This window comes from Macaca thibetana, chromosome 6 (genome assembly GCF_024542745.1).
Source record: "Macaca thibetana thibetana isolate TM-01 chromosome 6, ASM2454274v1, whole genome shotgun sequence".
NCBI classification, from domain to species: domain Eukaryota; kingdom Metazoa; phylum Chordata; class Mammalia; order Primates; family Cercopithecidae; genus Macaca; species Macaca thibetana.
This window is the reverse complement of record NC_065583.1, coordinates 176,399,247-176,424,073: the sequence shown is the minus strand read 5'-3', so window position 1 is coordinate 176,424,073 and position 24,827 is coordinate 176,399,247. Positions and strand designations below refer to the sequence as shown.

General features: G+C 48.5%; 3 protein-coding genes across 4 annotated transcripts in view; 2 read left to right on the top strand and 1 right to left on the bottom strand.

Moving 5' to 3' along the window:
* The window catches only part of CCDC127 (coiled-coil domain containing 127), a 417,207-nt gene that overhangs the window by 111,633 nt on the left and 280,747 nt on the right, over positions 1 to 24,827 (bottom strand). The window lies entirely within an intron of this gene.
* EXOC3 (exocyst complex component 3) overlaps positions 1 to 24,827 on the top strand; it is a 145,060-nt gene that overhangs the window by 12,805 nt on the left and 107,428 nt on the right. The gene's annotated exons all lie outside the window — the stretch shown is intronic.
* The window catches only part of AHRR (aryl hydrocarbon receptor repressor), a 112,623-nt gene that overhangs the window by 10,751 nt on the left and 77,045 nt on the right, over positions 1 to 24,827 (top strand). The window contains exons 2-3 of the mRNA XM_050795374.1: positions 12,274 to 12,345; positions 21,329 to 21,510. Coding sequence (XP_050651331.1) covers positions 12,284 to 12,345; positions 21,329 to 21,510 — 244 coding nt within the window. The 5' untranslated portion in view covers positions 12,274 to 12,283. The remainder of the gene's footprint in view (positions 1 to 12,273; positions 12,346 to 21,328; positions 21,511 to 24,827) is intronic.

Sequence of the window (24,827 nt, the reverse complement as noted above, 5' to 3'; positions counted from 1 at the left end):
AAAAAGAAGAAAGAAAAATCTGTTAAGACTTTCTTTCTTTTTTTTTTTTTTTTAAGATGGAGTCTCACTCTGTTTCCCAGGCTGGAGTGCAGTGGCACGATCTTAACTCACCACAACCTCCACCTCCTGGGTTCAAGTGATTCTCCTGCCTCAGCCTCCCGAGCCACTAGGACTACAGGTGTACACCACCATGCCTGGCTAATTTTTGTATTTTTAGTAGAGATGGGGTTTTACCATGTTGGTCAGGCTGGTCTCGAACTCCTGACCTCATGATCCACCGGCCTCAGCCTCCCAAAGTGCTGGGATTACAGGTGTGAGCCACCGTGCCTGGCCAAGACTTGTTTTGTGGCATAACATATAGTCTATCTTGGAGAACGTCCCATGTGCTGATGAAAAGAATGTATCTTCTGCAGTTGTTGGGTAGAATATTCTATAATGTAAATGTCTGTGGAGGCCTAAAGTCCAGCTGAAAACCCATGTTTCTTTGCTGATTTTCCATCTAGCTGATCTGTCTAATGCTGTGAGTAGTGTGTTGAAGTCCCCACTATTACTGTATTGCTCTCTCTCTCTCTCTTTAGTTCTAGTAATATTTGTTTTAAATCTGGGTGCACCAATGTTGGATGCATATGTATGTAGAATTGTTATATCCTCTTGCTTAATTGATCCCTTTATCATTATATAATGACCTTTGTCTTTTTTTTTTTTTTTTTTTTTTTTTTTACTGTTTTTGACATAAAGTCTGTTTTATCTGATATGAGTATAGCTACTCCTGTTTGCTTTTGGTTTCCATTTGTGTGGAATGTATTTCCCCTCCCCCCCCCCCCACTTTACTTTCAATCTATATGTATCTTTTTAAAAAAATAGAGACAGGGTCTTGCTATGTTACCTAGGCTGGTCTCAAACTCCTGGCCTCAAGCAATCCTCCCATCTTGACCTCCCAAAGTGCTGAGATTACAGGCTTGAGGAACCATGCCCAGCCTATGTGTGTCTTTAGTGGTAAAGTGAGTTTCTTGTATGCAGCAGATAGTTGAATCATGCTTTTAAAAATCCATTCTGCTAATCAGTGTCTTTAAAGTGGAACATTTGTCTTGGCACGGTGGCTCATGTCTGTAATCCCAGCACTTTGGGAGGCAGAGGTGGGTGGATCACTTGAGGTCAGGAGTTCAAGATCAGCCTGGCCAATATGGTGAAACCCTATCTCTACTAAAAATACAAAAATTAGCCAGGAGTGGTGGTGCAGGCCTATAGTTCTAGCTACTCAGGAGGCTGGGGCAGGAGAGTCACTTGAACCTTGGAGGTGGAGGTTGCAGTGAACCAAGATTGCACCACTGCACTCCAGCCTGAGTGACAGAGTGAGACTCCATCTCAAAAAACAAAACAAAAAACTGGAGTGTTTAACCTGTTTACATTCAAGGTTAATATTGGTATGTAAAGTTTGGTTCCTGTTGTATTGTTAATTGCTTCCTAGTTGTTTTATAAGTTCTTTGCTTCTTTCTTTTCCTCTGGCTGTTTGTCATTGTGGCTTGGTTGAATTCTGTAGCAGTGCCATTTGATTCCTTTCTCTTCGTCTGTGATTGCTTTATGAGTGAGTTTTATACTTTTGTGTGTTTCCATAATGGTGAATGTCATCTTTTCACTTCCAAGTTAGGGCTTCCTTGAGCAGTTCTTGTAGGACTAGTGATGATGAATTCCCTCAGCATCAGCTTTTCTGGGAAAGACTTTATTTCTCCTTCATTTATGAAGGTTAATCGTGCTGGATATCAAATTGTTGGCTGAAAGTTTTTTTCTTGCAGCGGTTTGAATATGTCACCTTATTCTCTTCTGGCCTGCCAGGTTTTTGCTGAGAACTCCACCGTTAGTCTGATGAGGTTTCCTTTATAGGTAACTAGATGCTTTTCTCTTGCTGTTTTTAGAATTTGCTCTTTCACTTTGACTTTGGACTGATTCATGGTGCACTGTGGTAGTGTCTTTTTTGCACGATGTTTTCCTGGGGATTGCTGAGCCTCCTGTGTCTGGATACTTAGATCTCTTGCTAGACTTGGCACGTTTTCATATATTACTTTGTTAAATAGGTTTTCTAAGCCTCTCAATATCTCTTCACCCTCAGGAAGACCAATAACTTGTAAATTCAATCACTGTATATAGTCCCAGGTGTCTCACAGGCTTTGCTCATTCTTTCTCATTCTTTTTGCTTTGTTTTTGTTTCATTGGATGATTTCAAAAAGCCTGTCTTTTAAGTTCTGAAATTATTCTGCTTGGTCTAGTCTATTGTTGGAGCTTTCAGATGTATGTTGTAATTCTGTTTTTGTTTTTGTTTTTTTTTAAATACATCTATCTCCTTGGTAAACATCTCATTCATATTCTGAATTAATCTTCTGAGTTCTTTGTATTAATTTTCAGACTTCTCACACATCTCATTGAACTTCTTTAAAATCAATATTTTGAATTCTTTATCTGGGATTTTGAGGTTTCTTTTGGTTGAGATTTATCTACTGCTGGAGAACTGTGTTTCTCTGGGATTGTCATATTACCCTGCTTTTTCATGTTTCTTGTGTCTTTATGTTGCTTTCTGCACATCTGGTATAATAGTTGCTTTTTCTTATTTTGGGGTTTACTTTTGTTGTTGGAGGGCACCTTTTACTGGAGATGTGACTGGGATGTTGTTTGGGTAGGGCCCTTTGGATTTACTTCTGAGGCATGCAGCAGTGAAGCCTCTGTATGATTTATTTGGCTATTAGCAGTGTTAGTGGTATCTGTGGCTTCCTTGGTTAGGGTGTAGTTATTGGTGGCAGCTGTGGTGAAGTTGTGCTGGGGACTGGGATGCTGGGTGGGCCCATCTTCAGGCTTTAGTGGTAGCAGTTGTGAGCTAACCATGTGTATCCTTGTGCCCCATGGTGGCACACACTGGCACCTGTGTTGGCAGTAACAGGCAGGTTGATTCTTGGGCCTCTGGGTGGCTTTCTCAGAAGCTGGTTATAGTAGCAGTGTACCGTGCAAGTGAGCAGACTTCCTAGTTTCTGGGCAGCCAGAGTGGTGTGGGCAATGGTGGTAGCAGTGGTGGTGAGATGCACTTTTGGGTCCCAAGCTGTGTGCATGTGTTGGCAGTGGTTGCAATGGGCTGTGCTGGCCAGCCTCCAGGCCAGCAGCTGGCACTTGCAGGTAGATGCCAGCTGAGGTGGTAGTGACAGGGTGTCCCCTGGGAGAAAGGCTCAGTGTTCCAGATGGTGGACTGGGTTGTGGATCCTCCTGGTCCCTGGATCCCACACTCTGTCTTGTGGGCAGGCTGGGGAAGGGGGATGCCAGGCAAAGCTGGACCAGGCAAGCTTGCTTTAGCCCCCTGAGTGCATGTACCAACTGTGACAGGTGCCACTGGGTGATTTTCAGGGCCCACGGCAGAATGCCTGGATGAGGGGCAGCTGCCACAGGGAGGGTGGGGCCAGTCCCAGCAGCCAGAGCCTTGGCCATGGATGGAAGACCTGCATCCCTTTCATGCCCCAATCCCCATGTGGCTTGCTCCCCCATCCTGGCTGTTGGAGACAAAAGCTGTTCCATCAGCCTTGGCATTTTGTGCCTGGCCCACAACTCAGCTCCAGGCTGTAGACCCTGCACAGCTCAAGACCAAGCCCCCATGGCAATTCTCATCTTGCTCAAGTCCTGGGGGTGGTGCCTGCTTCCAGTGCTGGGAGCTGCAGCCCATGCCACATTTGCCTCTTAGTCCTGGTCCACTCTCACACCTCAGTTCCACAAGCAGCAGTCCAAGTCCAAGTTTCCCTAATGCCTCGGATTGGCACTGCTTGTAACAGGAACATGCACCATCTGCTAAGAACTAGGATGGAGAACGGTGTCTTGCTCTAGCTGCTTAAATTTCAGAAAGGGTGTGAGACCCAGGGCATGTTCCCTCCCGGAGCACTTCCTTCTTGGTCTCCCTAAATCCGATGCAGAGATTGGGAGGGTGGAGTTGCTCTCCTGTGTCAGGGACTGCATGAATCTCTAGTGGGAAAGTGGACTGCGGGAAGACCCGCCCTTACCCTCTCATACTGGGGAGTCACTCCCAGTTCCCAGCCACTCTTGGCCACATAGGCTGCCTGCTTTCCTTCTTCCTAAGTTTTGCTTTTTCCTGTCACTTTCCTGCTGAACTCCCATGTTGTCTCTTGGAAAATAGATTCAAAGTGTGATCATCTACACATTATTTTGGTTCTTCTAAGTGGATGAGATGTGCTTGAAATGCTTCTAGTCAACCATCTTTTAAAAAAAGGCTTTGCCCATTTTAAAATTGGGTTGTCTTTTTGTTGTTGAATTGTAAGAGTTATTTGTCTATTCTGGATACTAGACTCTTATCAGATACATGATTTGTAAATGTTTTCTGCCATTCTGTGGGTTGCTTCTTCACTTTCTTGGTAATGTCTTGTGACGCAAAAATTTTTAGTTTTGATGAAGTCCAATTTATCCATTTTTTTTCTCTTATTACCCGTGCTTTTTGTGACAAATCTAAGAATTCACTGCCACATTTAAGGTCATTATCCAATCAAGGCCATTAAAGATGAATTCTTATGTTTTCTTCGAGAGTGTTATATTTTTAGCTCTTACATTTAAGTCTTTAGTCAATTTTAGGTTAATTTTTTCGTATTGTGTGAGGTAGGGATCCAACTTCACTATTTGGTGTGTGGCTTTTTCCACCCCCACCCCCCCAATCTTAGAGACAAGGCCTTGCTTGCTGTGTTGCTCAGGCTGGCCAGTTATCTCAGCACCATTTGTTGAAGAGATTGTTCTTTCCCTGTTGAACAGCCTTGGTGCAATTGGTCATTGGTCATAATCAGTTAGTATCTCTATTCTTATGCCACAGTTTCTTTCTTTTTAATGTTTTTTTTAAAGCCAAACATTTTATTATGGCACTTTTCAAATATTTTACAAAAGTGGAGAGAGAATTATATAAAGAGCTCAATTTTGTCATCAGCTGGCATAGGTAATCAACTATCAATATTGGCTGATTCAGTTTCATTTAAAGTCCAGTCTGCCAGCCCTAGACCATTTAGACTCCACTGTCCTCCCCACTTTATAGAGAAGCAAATCCCTAACATGCCATTTATTTCATATGTGTTTTAATGTGTATCTCTAAAATGTGGATTTAAAAAAATCAGCTCTCTCTCTCTTTATGTGTATATATATATACACACACATACATACAGGGTCTTGTTCTGTCACCCAGGCTGGAGTGCAGTGGTGTGATCTTGGCTCACCACAGCCTCGACCTCCCAGGCTGAAGCAATCCTCCTGCCTCAGTCTCCTAAGTAACTGAGACTACATACATGTGCCACCATGCTTGGCTAATTTTTAAAAATTATTTTTTGTAGAGATGAGGTCTGATCGTGTTGGTGTTTTATATTTTTAATTTAATTTTTTATTTGAATTGAGAAACTTTAATATTAAGAAGTATTGATAGCAACAGTGGCGCAGCTATGGGGGGGAGAGGAGAACTCTGGATGGTGCTCTGGGGCCCTGGAGGCCCCTAAGGAGCGCACTTGGAAGGGAGCTCCCGTCCCAAGGCTGGGGCTCGATCCTCATTGGAGGAGGTGTAGCTCCGTCCCCTGGAGGGCAGGGAAGTTTGCTGAGTTTCCCTGTCTATGGCAGTGGTGAGCAGGAATACAAAAAAGTGGGAAGCACTGGAACCAAGAGAGTCTCCTTCTTCCTGCAGGGCTGCTCCAGGGCCGTATTCAGGCCAGTGCAACATCATGCCCTCTATAGGAAAAAGTGCTGAAAGACTGCGGCTTATTAATGCAGAGCAGGCAGGACGGGGGGTCTGGAGGCTAGAGGCAACAAACGGGCAGCTGGCACAGCTTCTGAGTACTGTCGCCCCACTTTGTGAACGCATGTCTCCCCTCCTGGGTCTGTGTAGCTGCCATATACTTTATGTCCACGTTTGTTGTGAACCCCACAACATGCTGTTATTATTGCTGAAATAGTCACTTATCTTTCAAAGATATCTAAGCAATAAGAACAAATTATGCATATTCAACCCTCTAGTAGTCAGTTCCTGCGCTTTTTGTGCCACGTTGTAGACACATTTTACAATCTGGTATCATTTTCCTTTGGCCTGTAATATTTCTTACTGTGTGGGTCAGCTAGTGATGATTTCTTTCAGCTTTTGTGCATCTGAAAGCTCTTTATTTCACCTTCACTTATGAATGATGTTTTCATAAGATGTAGAATTCTAGGTTTCAGGGTTTTTTCTTTCAGCTTTAAAGATGTTGCTCCACTACCTTCTTGTTTCTGATGAGGAATCTGCTGTCATCTTATTTTTTATCCTTTGTACCCAATGCCTGTTTTCTCTGGCTTTTAATATTATTCTAGGCCAGGTGCGTGGCTCATGCTTGTAACCCCAGCACTCTGGGAGGCCAAGGTGGCGGATTGCTTGAACCCAGGAGTTTGAGACCAGATTGGGTAACATGATGAAAACCCATCTCTACAAAAAATACAAAAATAAATATTATTCTACTTGTTACTGGTAATGAGCAATTTGATTATGATATACGTTGGTGTAATTTTCCTGTTTCTTGTGCTTGGAGTTCACTAAGCTTCTTGGGTCTGTAGGTTTACAATTCTCATTACATTTGGAAAAAATTTCTGCGGTTTCTTACATTTTTCTCTTATCTCCTTTCCCCTCCTATTCATTAGGGGTCCAGTTACACATATATTAGGTCTCTTGAAATACCTATTTTATTTTTATTGGGGTACTATTGTAAATGATATTAGTTTTTAAATATCTGAATTCTAGTTGTTCATTGCTAGTATCTAGAAATACAATTGATTTTTGTGTTATTATCCTTTTACTGTGTGACCTTGCTGGTCTCAGTAAATAGTTATAGGTGATTGGTTTTAGTAAAATTTTTGGAATTTGCTCTCTCTCTTTTTAAGAGACAGGGTCTTGTTCTGTCACTCAGGCTGGAGTGCAGTGGTACAATCACAGCTCACTGTCACCACAGCCTTGATGTCCTGGGCTCAAGTGATCCTCCTGCTTCAGACTCCTGAGTAGCTGGGACTACAGGTGTGTGCCACCACACCTGGCTAATTTTTTTGAAAAGTATTTTTTGTAGAGATAGGGTCTTCCTACATTGCCCAGGCTGGTCTCAAACTCCTGGGCTCAAGTGATTCTCCTGCCTTGGCCTCCCAAAGTGCTGGGATTATAGGTGTGAGCCACTTCACTCAGCCTTTTTGGAATTTTCTACATGTAAAATCATGTCTGCGAACAGATAATTTTATTTTATTTTTATTTCCCAGTTTTATGACTTTTATTTATTTCCCAGTTTTGAGACTTTTACTTATTTTCCTGACTTATTGCCCTGGCTAGTACACAAATAATTTTAGTGGGAATGGGGATACAGCACAGCTTTGCCTTGTTCATGGTCTTGGGGGGAAGCATTTAGTCTTTCACCATTAGCTGTGATGTTAGCTATAAGCTTTTGTAGATGTTCTTTATCACGTTAATTAAGTTTCCTTCTGTTCCTAGTTTGATGAGAGGTTTTTTGGAAAAATTATTATGAATGGATTTGGATTTTGTCAGATGTTTTTCTGAAAGATAGAGATGATCATGTGCATTTTCTTTTTAGTTTATTATTATAGTGGATTACAGTGATTGGTGTTTGGATGTTGAAGCTGCCCTGAATTCCTTGGATAAATCCCACTTAGTTGTGATGTATCATCCTTTTTATATATTGGTGGATTCTATTTGCCAATACCTATATTTAATTGAGGATTTTTGTGTCTATGTTCATGTAGGATGCTGGTCTTTAGTTTTCTTTTCATGCAATGCCTTTGGTTTGGCATCAGAGTAATGCTGAATTCATAAACAAGTTGACAATTAAAAAAATTTTTGATATTTTTTGCCAAGGATTGCAGATAATTGGTATTATTTCTTTACATTGGTAGATATACCAGTGAAACCATTTAAGCCTGGGTTTTTTGATGTTGTTGGAATAGATATAGAGCTATCCAGATTATCTGTTTTTTCTTGAGTTTTGATAGATTGCGCCTTTCTAGGAATTCCTCTATTTCTTTTTTTTTTTTTTTTTTTTTTTTTGAGAGGGAGTCTCGCTCTGTCACCCAGGCTGGAGTGCTGTGGCCGGATCTCAGCTCACTGCAAGCTCCGCCTCCCGGGTTCACGCCATTCTCCTGCCTCAGCCTCCCGAGTAGCTGGGACTACAGTCGCCCGCCACCTTACCCGGCTAATTTTTTGTATTTTTTAGTAGAGACAGGGTTTCACCGTGTTAGCCAGGATGGTCTTGATCTCCTGACCTCGTGATCCGCCCGTCTCGGCCTCCCAAAGTGCTGGGATTACAGGCTTGAGCCACCGCGCCCGGCCGAATTCCTCTATTTCATCTAAATCATTTAATTTTTCAGATAGTATTTGTCTTATTCTGCTTGGGCTGCCATAACAAACTACCATAGACTGGATAGCTTAAACAACAGAAATTTATTTCACACCATTCTGGAGGCTGGGAAGTCCAAGATCAAGGTACTGGCTGATTTGGTTTCTGGTGAGGCCTCTCTTCCTGCCTTACAGATGGCTGCCTTCTTGCTGCATCCTCACATGGTGGAGAGAGAGAGCGCTGATGTTTCTTCTCTTTTTATAGAGCACCAGTTCTATAAGATTAGGGCTCCAACCTTATTATCTTAATCACCTATGAGGGTACGGGCTCTATCTCCAATACAGTCACATGGAGAGTTAGGGCTTAACATAGGAATTGTGGGTGGACACATTCAGTTCACAGCGGTATTCTCTCTCTCTATATATGTGTGTGTGTGTGTGTGTGTATATAGGTATATATGCATATATATGTGTGTATATATATACGTGTGTGTGTATATATATACGTGTGTGTGTATATATATACGTGTGTGTGTGTGTGTGTGTGTGTATATATATATATATATATATTTTTTCTAAATCGAGTTTTGCTCTTGTTGCCCAGGTTGGAGTGCAATGGTGTGATCTTGGCTCACTGCAACCTCTGCCTCCCAGGTTCAAGCAATTCTCCTACCTCAGCCTCCCAAGTAGCTGAGATTACAGGCATGCACCACCATGCCCGGCTAATTTTTTGTATTTTTAGTAAAGATGGGGTTTCACCATGTTGGCCAGGCTGGTCTCTAACTCCTGACCTCAGGTGATCCTCCTGCCTCGGCCTTCCAAAGTGCTAGGATTACAGGCTTGAGTCACTGCACCCAGCTCTATAATTTTTATTTTTCTTTTCTTTTCTTTTTTTTTTTTTTTTTTTGGCCAAGTCTTGCTATGTTGCCCAGGCTGTAGTGCAGTGGTGCGATCTCGGCTCACTGCAACCTCCGCCTTCCAAGTTCAAGCGATTCTCCTGCCTCAGCCTTCCAAGTAGATGGGACTACAGGTGCATGCCACCATGCCCAGCTAATTCTTGTAATTTTAGTAGAGACAGGGTTTCACCATATTGGTCAGGATGGTCTCAAACTCCTGACCTCAGGTGATCCACCTGCCTCAGCCTCCCAAAGTGCTGGGATTACAGGCGTAAGCCACTGCGCCTGGCCTCAGCTCTGTAATTTTTCTTTTAATGTCTGTGGGATCTGTAGTGATGTCCTCTCTTTCATTCCTGATATTGGCAATTTGTCTTCTCTGTTTCTTGATCAGTATGGCAAGAAGTTTATCAATTTTGTTGATTTTTTCAAAGAACCAACTTTTAGTTTAATTTATTTTTCTTTTTCTTTCTTTCTTTCTTTCTGTTTCTTTTTTTTTTTTTTTTTTTTTTTGACAGTCTCACTCTGTCTCCCAGGCTGGAGTGCAGTGGTGTGATCTTGGCTCACCGCAACCTCCATCTCCCAGGCTCAAGCAATTCTCCTGCCTCAGCCTCCAGAGTAGCTGGGATTATAGGCATGAGCCACCAAGCCCTGCCAATTCTTCTTTTTTTGTGTTTTATGTCTTATAGACTTATTTTTATTATTTCCATCCTTCTGCTCAATTTGGGTTTATCTTCTCTTCTAGTTACTTGTTAGAAGCTTAGATTACTTATTTTAGACCTTTTATTTTCTCAAATATAAGCACTTAATGCTATCAGTTTCCATCAAAGTACTGGTTAGCTGCATCCCACAAAGTCTGGTATGTTTGTATTTTCATTTTTGTTTAGTTCACAATATTTTTAAACTTCTTTGTGACTGCCTCTTTGATCCATGCTTATTTAAAAGTGGGTTGCTTTCCAAATATTTGGAAAATTTCTGGATATCTTTATAGTTTAATTCCATTATGTCAAATAACATACTTCGTACGATTTGTTTTTTAAAAAAAAAAAAATGTTAAGGATAGCTTTAAGTCCCAGAAATATGGTCTACTTGGTGAATGTTACATGTGCAAAAACCAGATACTCTTCTGTTGTTGAATGGAGTGTTTTATAAATTTCCATCAATTCAAGTCTGTTGTTGTTGGATATCCTTACTGATTTTATTTACTTGTTCTATTGATTACTGAGATAGAAATGTTAATGTCTGCCATGAATTGTCCTTTTTGGTTTTATTAGTTTTTGCTTCATGTGTTTTGAAGCTCCGTTGCTAGGTACATTTACCTTTAGGATTGTCAGATCTCCTTGGAAAATCGATGCCTTTACTATTATAAAACACACCTTTTTGTTTCTGGTGATATTCCTTGTTCTGAAGTCTCCTTTGTCTGGGACTCATGCAGCTGCTTCAATTGATTAATGTTTGCATGGTGTATCTTTTTCTATCCATTTACTTTATCTACCTAAGTCTTTATAGTCAAAGTGGATCCATGACACATTTTTGACATTTTTATGGCACTTTCCCACCAGGTGGATATTGTGTGAGTCTGCCTCCTCTTCCAGGCTGCACTCACTTCAGGTCAGGTGAGGGCTCCTTAACTTCCTCCCCAAGGCTTTTGGCCCAGAGCCTGGCATGGGATGGTTACTGCACACAGGTCTGCAGGACATTTGTGAGGGCTCAGCTGCACCCAATGCAAAGAAAATCAAGATTCCCAGAAAAGAAGGGTGATTCCCTCTCTAAGACAGGTGACAGGCGAGCTGACCAGCCTGGGCACAGATACTGGACTGCTCCTCAGGGGCCCCGCTGGGAGGCACATGCCTGTGTCCAGCACTGTTGGTGGCAGCTGGTGGGTGTAGTCAACTGGACTCAGGGTGCTGTGAGCTAGTGACCTAAGTGGAATCCCAGGACTATAGAGTGGAGTAGAATTTTACATAGAAAAGAGGAAGCCTGTTGTCCTAAAGCACAAGGCTATCAAGGGCAGAGATGAGAAGAGCAAGACCTGCTACAAACACCACAGGGAGATCACACCACAGAGAGGAGATTATACTGCTGCCCTGCATGTGCTCTCGGGGATGATGGGATCATGTGGCCCCGTGTGTCCTCTCTGGGTGACAGGAACATGGGACCCCACATACCTTCTCAGGGTGACAGGAACATGGGACCTGAGTACCCTCTTGGGGGTGACAGAAACATGGGACCCCACATACCTTCTCAGGGTGACAGGAACATTGGACCCCACATACCTTCTCGGGATCATGTGAACATAGAACCCCACATACCCTCTCAGGGGTGACAGGAACGTGGGACCCCACGTACCTTCTCGGGGTGATGAGAACACGGGACCCGTGTACTCTCTTGGGGGTGACAGGAATGCGGGACCCCACATAACTTCTCGGGGTGATGGGAACACAGGACCCACGTACCTTCTTGGGGTGACGTGAACATAGAACCCCACATACCCTCTTGGGGGTGACAGGAATGCGGGACCCCACATACCTTCTTGGGGTGACGGGAACACAGGACCCACGTACCTTCTTGGGGGTGATGGGAACACGGGACCCCAAATATCTTCTCGGGGGTAACGGGAACACGGGACCTGCGTGATGAGTGTTTGGAGGCTGCAGGCTGCCCAGGCCTTGGCCGCGCCCCGCCCGTGCGTGGCTTCCTCGATGGCTTCCTCCTCAGGACGTCTCCCGCCATGGCGCCCTGAGCCAGGCTCCAGAGCAGGCCGCTTCTCTGGGGGAGGCCGGGACCCGCCTGCCACCGAAGGGAGGCCCAGGCGTGACCCAGCCCCGGTGCGTTCTCAGTGCGGGGTGCTGGAGAGCAGAAGTCCCGGGCCAGGGGGTCCCACGAGGAGGAGGGGGTGGGGGCCTCGCGGGGTCGCGGGTGTGGGGCTCCCGGACCGCGCTGAGGGGCCCGGGGCGTCGCGGCGGGACCAGGGCGCATGTGGCGCTTTCCGGTGACCGGGTGCCCGGTGTTTTCCAGGCCGAGGACGATGATCCCGCCGGGGGAGTGCACGTACGCGGGCCGGAAGCGGAGGAGGCCCCTGCAGAAACAGTAAGTATCCCGCCTTCTGCTTGTGTGGGTTATTTTACCCATGGAAGGATTGGGGTTTGCATTGAAAACGGAGTTTTAGGAACAGGGCGAACCAGGAAGGCTTCGGGAGCCTGGCGGGCCGGGGCTGCGCTCTGGCGCGGGGGAGGAAGGCGCGGGCGGCGCCGGCGTCCTCACCCCGCAGCCTCCCGGTGCCCGGAGCCCCCCAGCGAGGCTGGTCCCTGCGCCCTCGGGGCCCTGAGCGGTGGAGCGAGGCGGCGGGCACCGTGAGGGGCTGAGGCCAAGGACGCGGGCGGAGCTCCGGGCGGCGGAGGCGGAGGCGGAGGCGGCGGCGGCGGGCCCATGGCAGCTTCCCAGGCTCCGCAGGCGAGACCGCCACCCGCTGGGACGGAGGGTGTGGCACAGCTGGGTGTGTGCGTGTGTTGTGGCTATGAGGCTGTGTGAGGCTGTGTGTGTGTTGTGGCTATGTGAGGCTGTGTGTGTGCGGGGTGTGTGTGAGCCTGTGGGGGGCTATGTGGGGGGGCTGTGTGTGTGGGGGGTGTGTGCGCGAGTGTATGGGGGGCTATAGGGAGCTGTGTGTGGGGGGGTGTGTGTGGTATGTGTGAGACTGTGTGCGGGTGTGCAGTTGCGTGTGGAGGGCTGTGGGAAGCTGTGTGTGTGGGGTGTGTGAGGCTGTGGGGGGCTGTGTGGGGTGTATGTGTGTGAAGCTGTGTGTGAGGCTGTGGGGGGCTGTGTGTGGGGTGTATGTGTGTGAGGCTGTGTGTGAGGCTGTGTGTAGGGGGGCTGTGTGTGTGTGTGGGAGGTAAGAGGCTGTGTGTGTGCGGGGGGGAGGGGGTGCTGTGTGTGTGCCGGATGATGTCCCTGGCTGTGTGTGGGGATGTGTGTGTGGGGGGGGTGTGTGTGGGGGGGGTGTGTGCCGGATGATGTCCCTGGCTGTGTGTGGGGATGTGTGTGGGGGGGGGGGTGTGTGTGGGGTGTGTGTGTGTCGGATGATATCCCTGGCTGTGTGTGGGGATGTGTGTGGGGGGGTGTGTGTGGGGGGGGGTGTGTGTCGGATGATGTCCCTGGCTGTGTGTGGGGATGTGTGTGGGGGGGTGTGTGTGTGGGGGGTGTGTGTGTCGGATGATATCCCTGGCTGCAGGGGCTGTAGGATTCTGTGCAGATTCACAGCAACACCGCCCTCACCACCCTGATACCTGCTGTGATGCTGAGGTTAGGCCCCTGGGTGCCTGGATGTGTCAAATGCTGGGCCTTAGTGTGTGGCCATGGTGCCTCCAAGCACTGCAGGGCCCAAGGAGGAGCTGGGGCTGGGAAACGGGGAGGTAAGGCCTCCCTTGGGAAGAAAGGATCTTATTTACTGTTTACATCTTGTTTAGGTGTCTTGTTACGGTAAACAATAGAGCCCTTGTCCCACAGGGAGACCTTACCTTGTCCCTTAAGGCTGCAGTTTGCGGCCAAGGCCTCGCACTCTGTGCATCGAACACCAGCATGCAGTAGGCTCAGTGCCCAGGCTAACGCTGGCCCAGCAGTGAGCACATGCGCAAAACCACGCATGGGGCCAGGCACTCAGCTGAGGCCGGGACCAAGGGCTGCAGAAGAAACACAGCACAGCCCTGCACTGATTGCAAACAAGCTCTAGGGTGGACGGCAGTAGATACGGATGCTGCAATTCATATATAAAGGGAAGAAACATAAATACTATGCATACACATTTGCTAGTTTATTCATGAAATGTCTCCCGACGGAGTCACAGAAAACTTAAAATCAGCTGTCTCTAGGCAGGGAGCCAGCCTGAAGACACTTTCCTCTGAGTTTTGAAATAGGGGAGCACACTAGCCATTCAAAACACCAATACATAAAATGCAAAGGCCTAAAAACTCCTTTCTCAGGCCTTTGCAGTGGAATAAAAACACAAAGTAGGAAATTTAGTTCTGATTCTTCCCTAGACTGCCCTACCATGGGGACTGTATTTGTAGCTGTGTGGCAAAGCTATTTCCTCTCCTTATTTAATGTGACAAATACATCTGCTACCCAAATCTCTCAAGTGCACAGGCTCAGGAGCACATCCCATCGCCCACCCCTGAGGGACACAGCTATGGAAGCGTCTCGCCCCTTCCGGCTCCCTATGTACACCCCGCTTCATCCTCCTTGGCCCCCAGGGATGGCCACCCTTCACCTGCAGACCTCGGCCTCACCCTGTAAAAAGTTCAGTCTTCCTTGGTTGCTACAAGAACCCACTGCACATGCAGCGTCAGCCAGGATGCTTCCAAGTCCCGGGACTTGGGGACCTGGGTGAATGATGAACACGTGGAACTCACGTGGCTTGCTGTGCCGTGAGTTGTAAGCCCTTTGTCTCTGCCTCTGGGGTCTCATGTCTTCTTCCAGGATCCACGAAACAGAAACGAGTTGTTAGCTTGCAGGAGGTAAAATCAAATCCCCCACACTCACATACTGGGAGGATGAAAACCTAGATGTGGAATTGCTCAGCTAAAACACGGGCATTTGTAATTTCAATAGTTGTTCCCAAACCTCCCAGCATAAGAGGTTAGGGTTAGAGTTCCTCATCAGTGCCTCCTCCCCATGCCCCAGCACTTAGTGTATTTCAGATACTGGTGATTTTAATTTGCATTCTTGTATCGTAAGTGAGGTTTAAGAGTGACTTGCATCTCCTTTTCTGTGAACCGTGTTTACATCTTTTGCTCATTTTTCTAGTAGATTGTTTATGTTTTGTGCCTCTTGATTTGTAAGAGCTTGCAAACTAAGGAAATTAATTTTTGAATGGGTTTCAAATATTTTACCCCAGTTTTGATTTTACATATAGTGTTCTTTGCCATGCAGAAAAAAAATGAATTTGTATGAAGTTTAATTTGTCAATCTTTACTTTTTTGGGTTTTTTTTTTGAGACAGAGTCTTGCTCTGTCGCCCAGGCTGGAGTGCAGTGGTGCCATCTCGGCTCACTGCGAACTCCGCCTCCCGGGTTCACGCCATTCTCCTACCTCAGCCTCCCGAGTAGCTGTGACTATAGGCGCCAGCCACCATGCCTGGCTAATTTTTTGTATTTTTAGTAGAGATGGGGTTTCACCGTTAGCCAGGATGGACTCGATCTCCTGACCTCGTGATCCGCCTGCCTCGGCCTCCCAAAGTGCTGGGATTACAAGTGTGAGCCACCGCGCCTGGCCTCAATCTTTACTTTTGTGGCTAATTTTATATCACGATTAGGAAGATCTCCTCTACTTCAAGTTTATAGGAGAATATTCCCATTAGTTCTTTGAATACATTCCTTAAAATATATGTATTTATGTTTAAAACTTTTCAGCACTTGGGGAAGAAAGAGGAAAAAAGAGGGAAAAAAGAAAACCAGTTGTAATTTGAGGGGCAATGAAAGACAATGAATGACTTGAACAGTCATGAAATGTTTTCCAACTCAGACACACACACCCACTACACGCACACACTAGGTAAGGTGATGGAGGCTGGCATGTCCAAGCATGGGCATCTCTGAAGGCTGCTGTGTCTTTCTCCATGGAGGGGCTGCTGGGCATGTGCAAGGGTCTTGGGAACCCCTCTAGGGACCTGTTCTGGGAAACTGGAGGCCAAAACACTGTTTTGATGTTGAGTCTGGGCGCCCATCCTGCACCCCCTGCTGGGGTGGGGGCCCCCTCCACTCTGGCCATCCCAGTTGTGGCCCCTGATGCATCTGAGGGCCGTGTCCAGCGCTCTGGTCTGACTGGCTCCTCTGCGGTGGTGGGGGATAGGTCTGTGTGTGCCCCAAATTTTGTTTGGAAGGGGTGGCTGGTGAAGGCCGTGGAGCATGCCATCGGAGGTGGAGTTGGTCTAGAACCTGCCCCTGAGAGGCCCCCGCAGGCACTGAGTGAAGGGGGCAGCTGATGTGGGGAAGCTGAGCAGCCGGCTGAGACGGCCCTCCCCTTGGCATTGCCCTTGACTCCCCCCCAGCCTTGGTATCCTGTGGGTGACGTGGGTGATCCTGGATTCACAGCGCTCTCCCAGGAGTGAATGCCCTGTGCCACCAGAAGCCTGTTTGATGCTCCTTGTCTTTTGGGATTCCCCAGAGTCCTCAGCAGGGACAGTGCCTTCAGCTCACGACACTGTGGAAGCCACAGGGATTCCTTTTTTTTTTTTTTTCCTGTGTTTTGATGTTTATTGGGTATAATTGAAGTACACGTATTTCAGCTGACCTGCACGTTTAAGGTATTCATCCATGTTTCTAGCACCAGCCATTTGTTCTTTTTTATTGCTGCGAAGTGTTCTGTTGTATGGATAGACCAAATCTGTTTATTTACCTGCGGATGGAAGTTCAGGTTCTCCGTTTTGGACTATTACAAATAAAGCTACCATGAACATTTTTGTACAAGTCTGTATGTTTTTATTTCTCTTGGATAAATACCTAGGAGTGCAGTTGCTGCGTGACACAGCAGGTGCATGTTTAACTGTTTCCAAAGCAGTGGTGTCATTTCCCATTCCCAGAAACTGTGTGTGAGAATCCCAGTTTCTCTGCACCCCCACCAGTGCGTGGTGTGCTCAGCCTTCTTGGTTTTGACCGTCCTCATGGGTTGGTGGTATCTCATCAGGGTTTTAATGTGCATTTCCCTAGTGACTAATGGTGTTGAGGGTATCTTTATGTGCTTCTTCGCCATCCATGTATCTTGTCTGGTGGTGTCTGCTTAAATAATTGCCCGTGTTCTTATTGGCTTCTTTGTTTTCTTATTATTGAGTTGTAAGAGTTCTTCACATATTCTGGATATAAACCCTTGTTGTGAATATTCCAATCTAAGGCTTATCTTTTCAATTTTCTTAATATTGACTTTCAAAAGACATTTGGAAACCTTTTGAGGAAGACCAACTTGTGAGCTTTTTGTCATTTTGTGTTCTAAGAGTCCTGTGACTACCCCCAAAGTCTGAAGGATTTTTTCACATTTTCTTGTAAAATTTTACAGTAGTTTAAACCACTGTGAAGTCTAGACTCCTTTTCTGAGTTAATTTTTGGGTATGACATGAAGGTAGAGCTGGTGTCCATTTGTTTTCTTGGATATACCGTTGATCCAGCACCATTTATTGAAGAGATTTTCCTTTCCCTATTGAATTGCCTTGGTATCTTTGTGAAGTAAATTGTCTAGTGAAGACCCAAAGAAGACCCAAAGAAGTCTATTTCTAGACTCACACCATTCTTTTCTATTCATTTCTATTTCTATGTTTTCTCTAATAAGCACATCATCTTTAATACTGTGGCTTTAGAGAGGGCTTAAACTCAGTAGGGTAGTACCCAGCTGTGCCCTTCTCTTTAATTGGCTATTATGGGTCCTTTGCATTTCCATGTCAATTGTAGGATCAGCTTGTCAATTTCTGTAGAAACTCCTGTTGGGATTTTAATGTGATTACACTGAACGTATAGATCAGTTTGGGAAGAACTGCCATCTTAACAATATTGAATCATCCAATCAAAGAACATGTTATATCTTTCTGCGCATTTAGATCTTTAAATTTTTCTCAGCTGTGGTTTGAGTGTCTTTTGTTAGGTTTGTTCACAGGCATTGCATATTTCGGGGCCTCTCTTTCCGCCTGAGCTGGCTTGGGGCTCCTCCGACACCTGTTTCTGTGCCGGCGGGCCTTGGTGGATCCTCCTGCAAGTCTCCTCTGCTCTGGAGTGAACTGGAGCTTCTCCTGCATGCCCTCAGCGCTTCGAGGCTTCTCGTATCCTGTTGTGCCCTGCGTCCTCCTGGCTGTCCTCTCCCCACTGCCACTGGCCATCTCCCCATCTCTCTGGTGCCCCCATTTTGTGGCCTCCCCCAGCCGCTGTCTGCCTACTAAGGGCTCCCCTTGTTTTCTGGGGAGGCCTTGGTTGTCCTTCACTGACAGGTGGGCCCCTCCAGCCAGGGGATGCCACTGCACATGATTGCAGGTCCAGGTCATCCCCAATTCTTCTGCCTATTTACATCTTGGCTGGCAGCTTGAGTAATTTTTGGTGGGTGTGACATTAAAAAAAAAAAAAAGAAAGCAAACCAGAAAGAGGAGAGGGAAAACACAGAATGGGAGACAATAAATACAAATCATATACTCAGTAAGAGCCTGGTATCCAGAGTATTTCAAGAATCCTTACAACTCAAAAACAAAAAGATAAACAACCCAATTTAAAACTGGGCAAAAGACTTGAATAGCCATTTCTCCAAAGAAGATATAAAAATGGACAACAGGGCCGGGTGCGGTGGCTCACGCCTGTAATCCCAGCACTTTGGGAGGCCGAGGCGGGCGGATCACGAGGTCAGGAGATCGAGACCATCCTGGCTAACACGGTGAAACCCCGTCTCTACTAAAAATGCAAAAAATTAGCCGGGCGAGGCGGCGGGCGCCTGTAGTCCCAGCTACTTGGGAGGCTGAGGCAGGAGAATGGCGTGAACCCGGGAGGCGGAGCTTGCAGTGAGCCGAGATTGCGCCATTGCACTCCAGCCTGGGCGACTAAGCGAGACTCTGTCTCAAAAAAAAAAAAAAAAAAAAAAAAAAAAAAGGACAACAGGCATTTGAAAAGATGCTCAACATCGTAAGTCATTAGAGAAATGCAAATCCACACCCACCAGAATGGCTGTAATCAAAAAAACAGAATATAACAAGTGTAGGTGAGGATGTGGAGAAACTGGAGGCCCGCTACATTGCTGGTGGAAAGTAAAATAGTGCAGCCACCATGGAAAGCAGTTTGGTGGTTCCCCAGAAAATGAAACAGAATTAACATATGACCCAGCAACTCTACTGCTCAGTATATGCTCAAGAGAATTGAATATATATATTCAAACAGAATCTTCTAGATGAGTGTTCACTGCACCGATATTCACAGCAGCCAAACAGAGGAGACGACGCAAACGTCCATTAGCGGGTAGACGGATAAAGCAACGTGGCCTATCCATACACGGGAATATTACTCAGCCCTGAAGAGGAAGGAAGCACAGACAGCTGCAGCAATGTGGATGAACCTTGAAAACATTAGGCTGTGAGAAAGAAGCTGGCCACAGAAGGCCATGTCTTGATTCGATTTCTACCACATGCCTTTAGTAGGAAGGTCCACGCTGAGAGCTGACTGGGGGCTGCCAGGACTAACAGAAGGGGAATTAGAGAGACTGCTGATGGGTAAAGGGTTCTTTCAGGGCTGGAACTAAATAGAGGTGAGGTTTGCACGGCTTAGTGGCTGCCCTAAGTGACATTGAACTGTTCACTTTTAAACAGTTACTTTCATGTTATGTGGATTATATCTCAACTGAAAACAATAGCTCTGGGTTTGGCGCTGTCAGGCTGCTCTGTGACTGGTTTACGGCCTCGGTCGTTAGACAGTGAGAAATGGAGTTTGTGCCGTGGAGTTCCTGACAGACCAGATTGTTTCAGACCTACAACTTGCATGTGTCAGCTCACTCATAAGTGCAAACGCCTTGGAAAAATAAGGAACTCCTCGACAAAAGAGACCCAAACCCCTGGAAACAGCAGGCTCACTCCTGTATGTGCCAAGGTCCCAGGAAGGGTTAGTGTGGAAAGTCAGGTGGCCACATTCCTGTGGTCCTGCTGGTACCTGGCCCCTGCTCAGTCTCAGACTCCACACTGTGCCATGCTTTCTTTCAGATGATTGCATGTGGGCATGATGTCTAGAACGAGATGTCAGTTGAAGTGGCTTCTGTGCAGTGATGGTTAAATGGGTCAGCCATAGGGGACGGTCACTGTGAGGTTAAATGGGTCAGCCGTAGGGGACGGTCACTCTGAGGTTAAATGGGTCAGCCGTAGGGGACGGTCACTCTGAGGTTAAATGGGTCAGCCGTAGGGGACGGTCACTGTGAGGTTAAATGGGTCAGCCGTAGGGGACGGTCACTGTGAGGTTAAATGGGTCAGCCGTAGGGGACGGTCACTGTGAGGTTAAATGGGTCAGCCGTAGGGGACGGTCACTCTGAGGTTAAATGGGTCAGCCGTAGGGGACGGTCACTGTGAGGTTAAATGGGTCAGCCGTAGGGGACGGTCACTGTGAGGTTAAATGGGTCAGCCGTAGGGGACGGTCACTGTGAGGTTAAATGGGTCAGCCGTAGGGGACGGTCACTGTGAGGTTAAATGGGTCAGCCGTAGGGGACGGTCACTGTGAGGTTAAATGGGTCAGCCGTAGGGGACGGTCACTGTGAGGTTAAATGGGTCAGCCGTAGAGGACGGTCACTCTGAGGTTAAATGGGTCAGCTATAGAGGACGGTCCCTCTGAGGTGAGAGGCTCACATCAAGCTCCTGTCATTTTAAGGTAGGTTGGGTGAGTGGGGTCAGCTCCCTCCCTCTCTGGGCTCCGTGGTGTGGAAGTCCCACAGGGTGGTCCCTTTTTGTGGGTAGAGCAGGCTGCCATGGCTTATTAGGAGAATTGGGTAATGGCCCTCACTGCCCCTTTGTGGGGCCCCAGAGGGGCAGGCACCCGGTCTCATTTGCCCTGGGGAGTCCCTGAATATTCTCCCCTCAGCCCCAACATGTACAAGAGAAACCGAAGCTTGGAGTGGCCTTGGGCGCCTCGAAGTGCAGGCCTGGCAGCTGCACACCCCGGCTGATGCCAGGAGGACCTTTTCATGTTTTCTGGAATGTGTTAGGTTTTGTTTAGACACCGAGCCAGCCTGGGGCCAAGCGTCCTCCTCCCTCCTTAGGGATCCGTAGTGGAGAGGTGGAGAAACGTGCCCGTCCCACAGCCAGGGGTCGTGCCCTGTCTCTGTGCTCTGAGCGGCAGTTCTCGGGCTGGTTTGCTCCTTCTCTCCGCGTCCCCTCCAGACACCGAGCTGTGCTTGGCTGCCGTGCACCGTGGTTTTTAGTGTCTACGTCTGAGGCATGGGTGAGCTTTAGTCCTCTTCCCGCCTTTTGTCCTGGCAGCAGCTTAGATGCTCCTAGTAAGGTCACTGCAGAGGATGGTTTCTGCCCCAAGGGGCCTGTGGCTTCTGGTGGAGAAGCCCACCTGACCCAGACCATCTCCCCACAGGAGGCCCGCCGTGGGGGCAGAGAAGTCCAACCCCTCCAAGCGGCACCGGGACCGCCTCAACGCCGAGTTGGACCACCTGGCCAGCCTGCTGCCGTTCCCACCTGACATCATCTCCAAGCTGGACAAGCTTTCTGTCCTGCGTCTCAGTGTCAGTTACCTCCGGGTGAAGAGCTTCTTCCAAGGTAGGGCTCTCACCTGCGCCCACCCGTTCACTTGAGTCGGGTTGTGTCTCCCCTGAGTCCACCTGGGGCCCGTGTGGCCAGGTGAAATGTGTCTGCTGGGTTGCACCATGTGCACGCCCTTCTTCCCCCACGCTACCCCCGGACTTACCTGGAGACCTGGTCCCTGGCTGGGCTGTCGATTTTCCCTGGTGCCAGGTCTGGCCCTAGCTGTCCTCGACACTCTCAGGGTGCCGCAGTTTGCTGGGATGGGCCAGTTTGCTCCTCGGGTCCTCGGTTTGCTGAAGCTGCGCAGCTCCTGTGGGAGGGGCTGGGACTGTTCCTCCCCATGCTGGGCCTCACTGGTGCTTCCCCACAGACCCCAGCTCCAGGGAATGGGGGGTCGGCTTCGTGAATGAGCAGGGCTGGGCATGGTCAGGAGGCCGAGGCAGCTGACTAGGTGGGACCTGGAGGCTGCCCTGGGGTGCCGGGCACCTCCCCCTGCCCATGCCAGGCCCTGCCCAGACACAGCTGCTGGGGCTGCCCTCTCATGGGGAGGGGCTTCCAGGGCTCCTGCATCTCGGGTGAGGCCTCCCCAGGCCTGTGCCCCGTCTGTCCTTGGAAGCGTGGCATTTCCTTAGATTTCCGGTTGTTGCTGCCCCGGGAGCTGGGATCTCCCCAGAGAACTCGCAGGTGTAGACTGTGGGGCCTTTGGCGTTGCGGGAGGGTGGGAGAGAAGCTGCTTCCATCTTCTGTGTTGGGTGACGTGCCTGCACGTGGTTTGATTGCAGCACTTTTAGAATTAAAAACCCTGTGACCAGCAGCGTGTGGCAGTTGTGCCGGGCACCTGCACTCCTGAGTTTGAGTCAGGGTGGGGGCCTCCTCTAGGTGGGGGCATCTGTCTCGGCGTGCGAGAGGCTGTCAGTGCCTGGGCCCCTGCAGGCCTCTGCACATCCTCAGACACCCCCAGGGAAGGACGCGGCCCATGGGATGCGGAAAGGAAAGCCACAGTGACACTCAGCATCACCCCGCATCCTGCTGGTGCTGGCCCCACACTGAGGGTCTTCCTGGGTCCTGGCTGGCCGCAGCCTCCATGGAAATCAAATCCCACAAAACGTTAACAGAGCTTATCTGAGTGGTGAGGTCACAGCAAGTTTTAGTTTTACATTCCAGGTTTTCTAATTTTATGTCAAAAACTATTAATTTTATATTTATCTCCGTTCCCAACCTGGGCCTCCCGGTGCTCGGGGCTGCTGGGTGGTGTTGGACTCAGTTTACCTGAGAGACCCGGGTTTGCCGCACGTGCAGGATGGCAGCTTTTCCAGGAGGGTTAAGATGTGGTGCGGTTGGTGTGGTCTGGTGTGGTGGAGCAGGCACCACCCTGCACGCACCCGGGCATGGGCGCCAGCGTGGAATCGAGGGCAGGCTCCCAGGTTTGCCCTGTGGGGCGCGCCTTTCATGGATGGGGCAGTGTGGCTCAGCGGCGCCAATGGCAGGGGGCAGTCCCCGTGTCTGGGCAGCGCGGGAAGGGCTGGGGCAGCCGGTGGGGAGGCTGTGTCCCGAGCTGAAGACGTGGTGCATCGGCTTCCTGCCGCTGACACCGCACAGCCTCACCCTCTCGCTAGGAGGTTGGAGAAGAGGCCAGGTCACTTCCTCTCCGCACAGGTCCCACGGTGCCCAGCCGGGCCAGGGGTTGATGGCCTCAGAAAGTCTTTGATTCTGATGTTTCCAGCAAGTTTGGACACCTGGTTCTTCTTAACCTGCCAGTGAGTGAGCTTCCCATCCTGCGCCCCGAGCCGGGCGATGGCACTGATGGCCATCCTGTGCAGGGGCACCCTGCATGCTTCCTGTTGCCCTGCCGGGAGGTGCCCCCCTCTGCCACAGCTGCAGTGACTCTCAGGGAGCCACCGGCTTACAAGAGTGCTGCAGCTTTCACAGGGAAATAAACTTCCTGACTTTTCTACCAAGGATTGGGATTTTTGTGATCCCCTTCAGGCTGTACATTGTAGAGGAAATTCTAAAAACTTTTCTGAAGTCATTTCCACTGTATAATTAGAAACAAGTCAAGCTATAAAAGTTGGATCTTAAACTGTGCCTCTTGACTTAGAGATTACGGCTGCCATAAAAAGTTGCCTTTGGGAAGGACATGAACCAGGAGCTTTCACCTCAAAGGGTGATGATGGCCTGAGCATTTGCTTATGATGTTTAATGTTGACCTTCGTGGCTTTTTAGAATGCAGTGGGTTTATTTTTGTTTGGGGATTGGCACTTTAAGTTATAAAACTCTTAGCTTCTACCCTTCTCCTGGGTGACTGTTAAGGTTGGGATTTTCCACTCTGGGGGATTTTACTATTCACACCAGGGGAAGTCAGGCACAAAATAAGAGGGAAGGAGGTGGCGCGGAGGAGACAGTGGCTGCCGCCTTGACAGAGCTCTCTGCCCTCCTGTTGTGGGGCAGGGAGGGGAGTTGGGCCCCTTCTAGGCTGAGCCCTGGTCACAGCCTGGGACGTGGGACCCTAACACTGACCAGGAAGTGTGTGGAAGCCCCGGCTCTGTTGCTGAAGCCCAGCTGTGGGTCAGGCCACCCTCCCAGAGCTCCCTGGGGGTCCCTGCATTTCCCAGGACCCCTGCAGTCAGCGACTGAGGAAGAGTGCCCGGGAGTGGAGGCCCTCAGGCGCGGAGTCCATCCAGGCCTGGCATGGGGCTGTGTCCACCTCCACGCGTGGGGGCCGGAGCACTGACAGGGCACAGACGTGTGTGTTCTTGTTGCTGTGTAGAGAAGTGGGGAGTAGAACAGTCCCAAAAACAAAGCAGCGAGGAGAGAAAGTGGCACAGCCTCACTCTGAAAGCCTGGGGATTTTCCTCTCAGGATGACACGGCTCCCTGCTCCCTCCACTCATCACCCGCAGCGGCATCAGAGTCCTCTTGTTCCTTTGCATCCGCCGTGCTCCACTGTGGGGCCTGAACACAGGCCTGTGTCCATCCTGGAGCCCCTCCTGGGGTCAGTCCTGGCTCTGAAGCTCCCCCAGAGCTGAACGGGCACATCCGCTTCACCCCACCCTGGGTGGGCCGGAACAGAGGCCCCACAGCGCCATGAGGTGTCCTGGGATCCTGAACTCTGGAATCCCACGCTTGCTAGTAGGTCGAAAGTTCTATGGTCCTTGAGATTATGAGTGAGTGTGTAAACCTAGGCCTGAAGTTACACGTTATTAAGCCAAATCGTGCTGATTTTCAGCTTTCGCTGAAGATTTACCTTTTCCTTGATGATCGTTTTATGGACTGGATGTTTATCTCATTCCTTCACCTATTCATATAGTGAAACCCTAATCCCGGTGTGGCTGT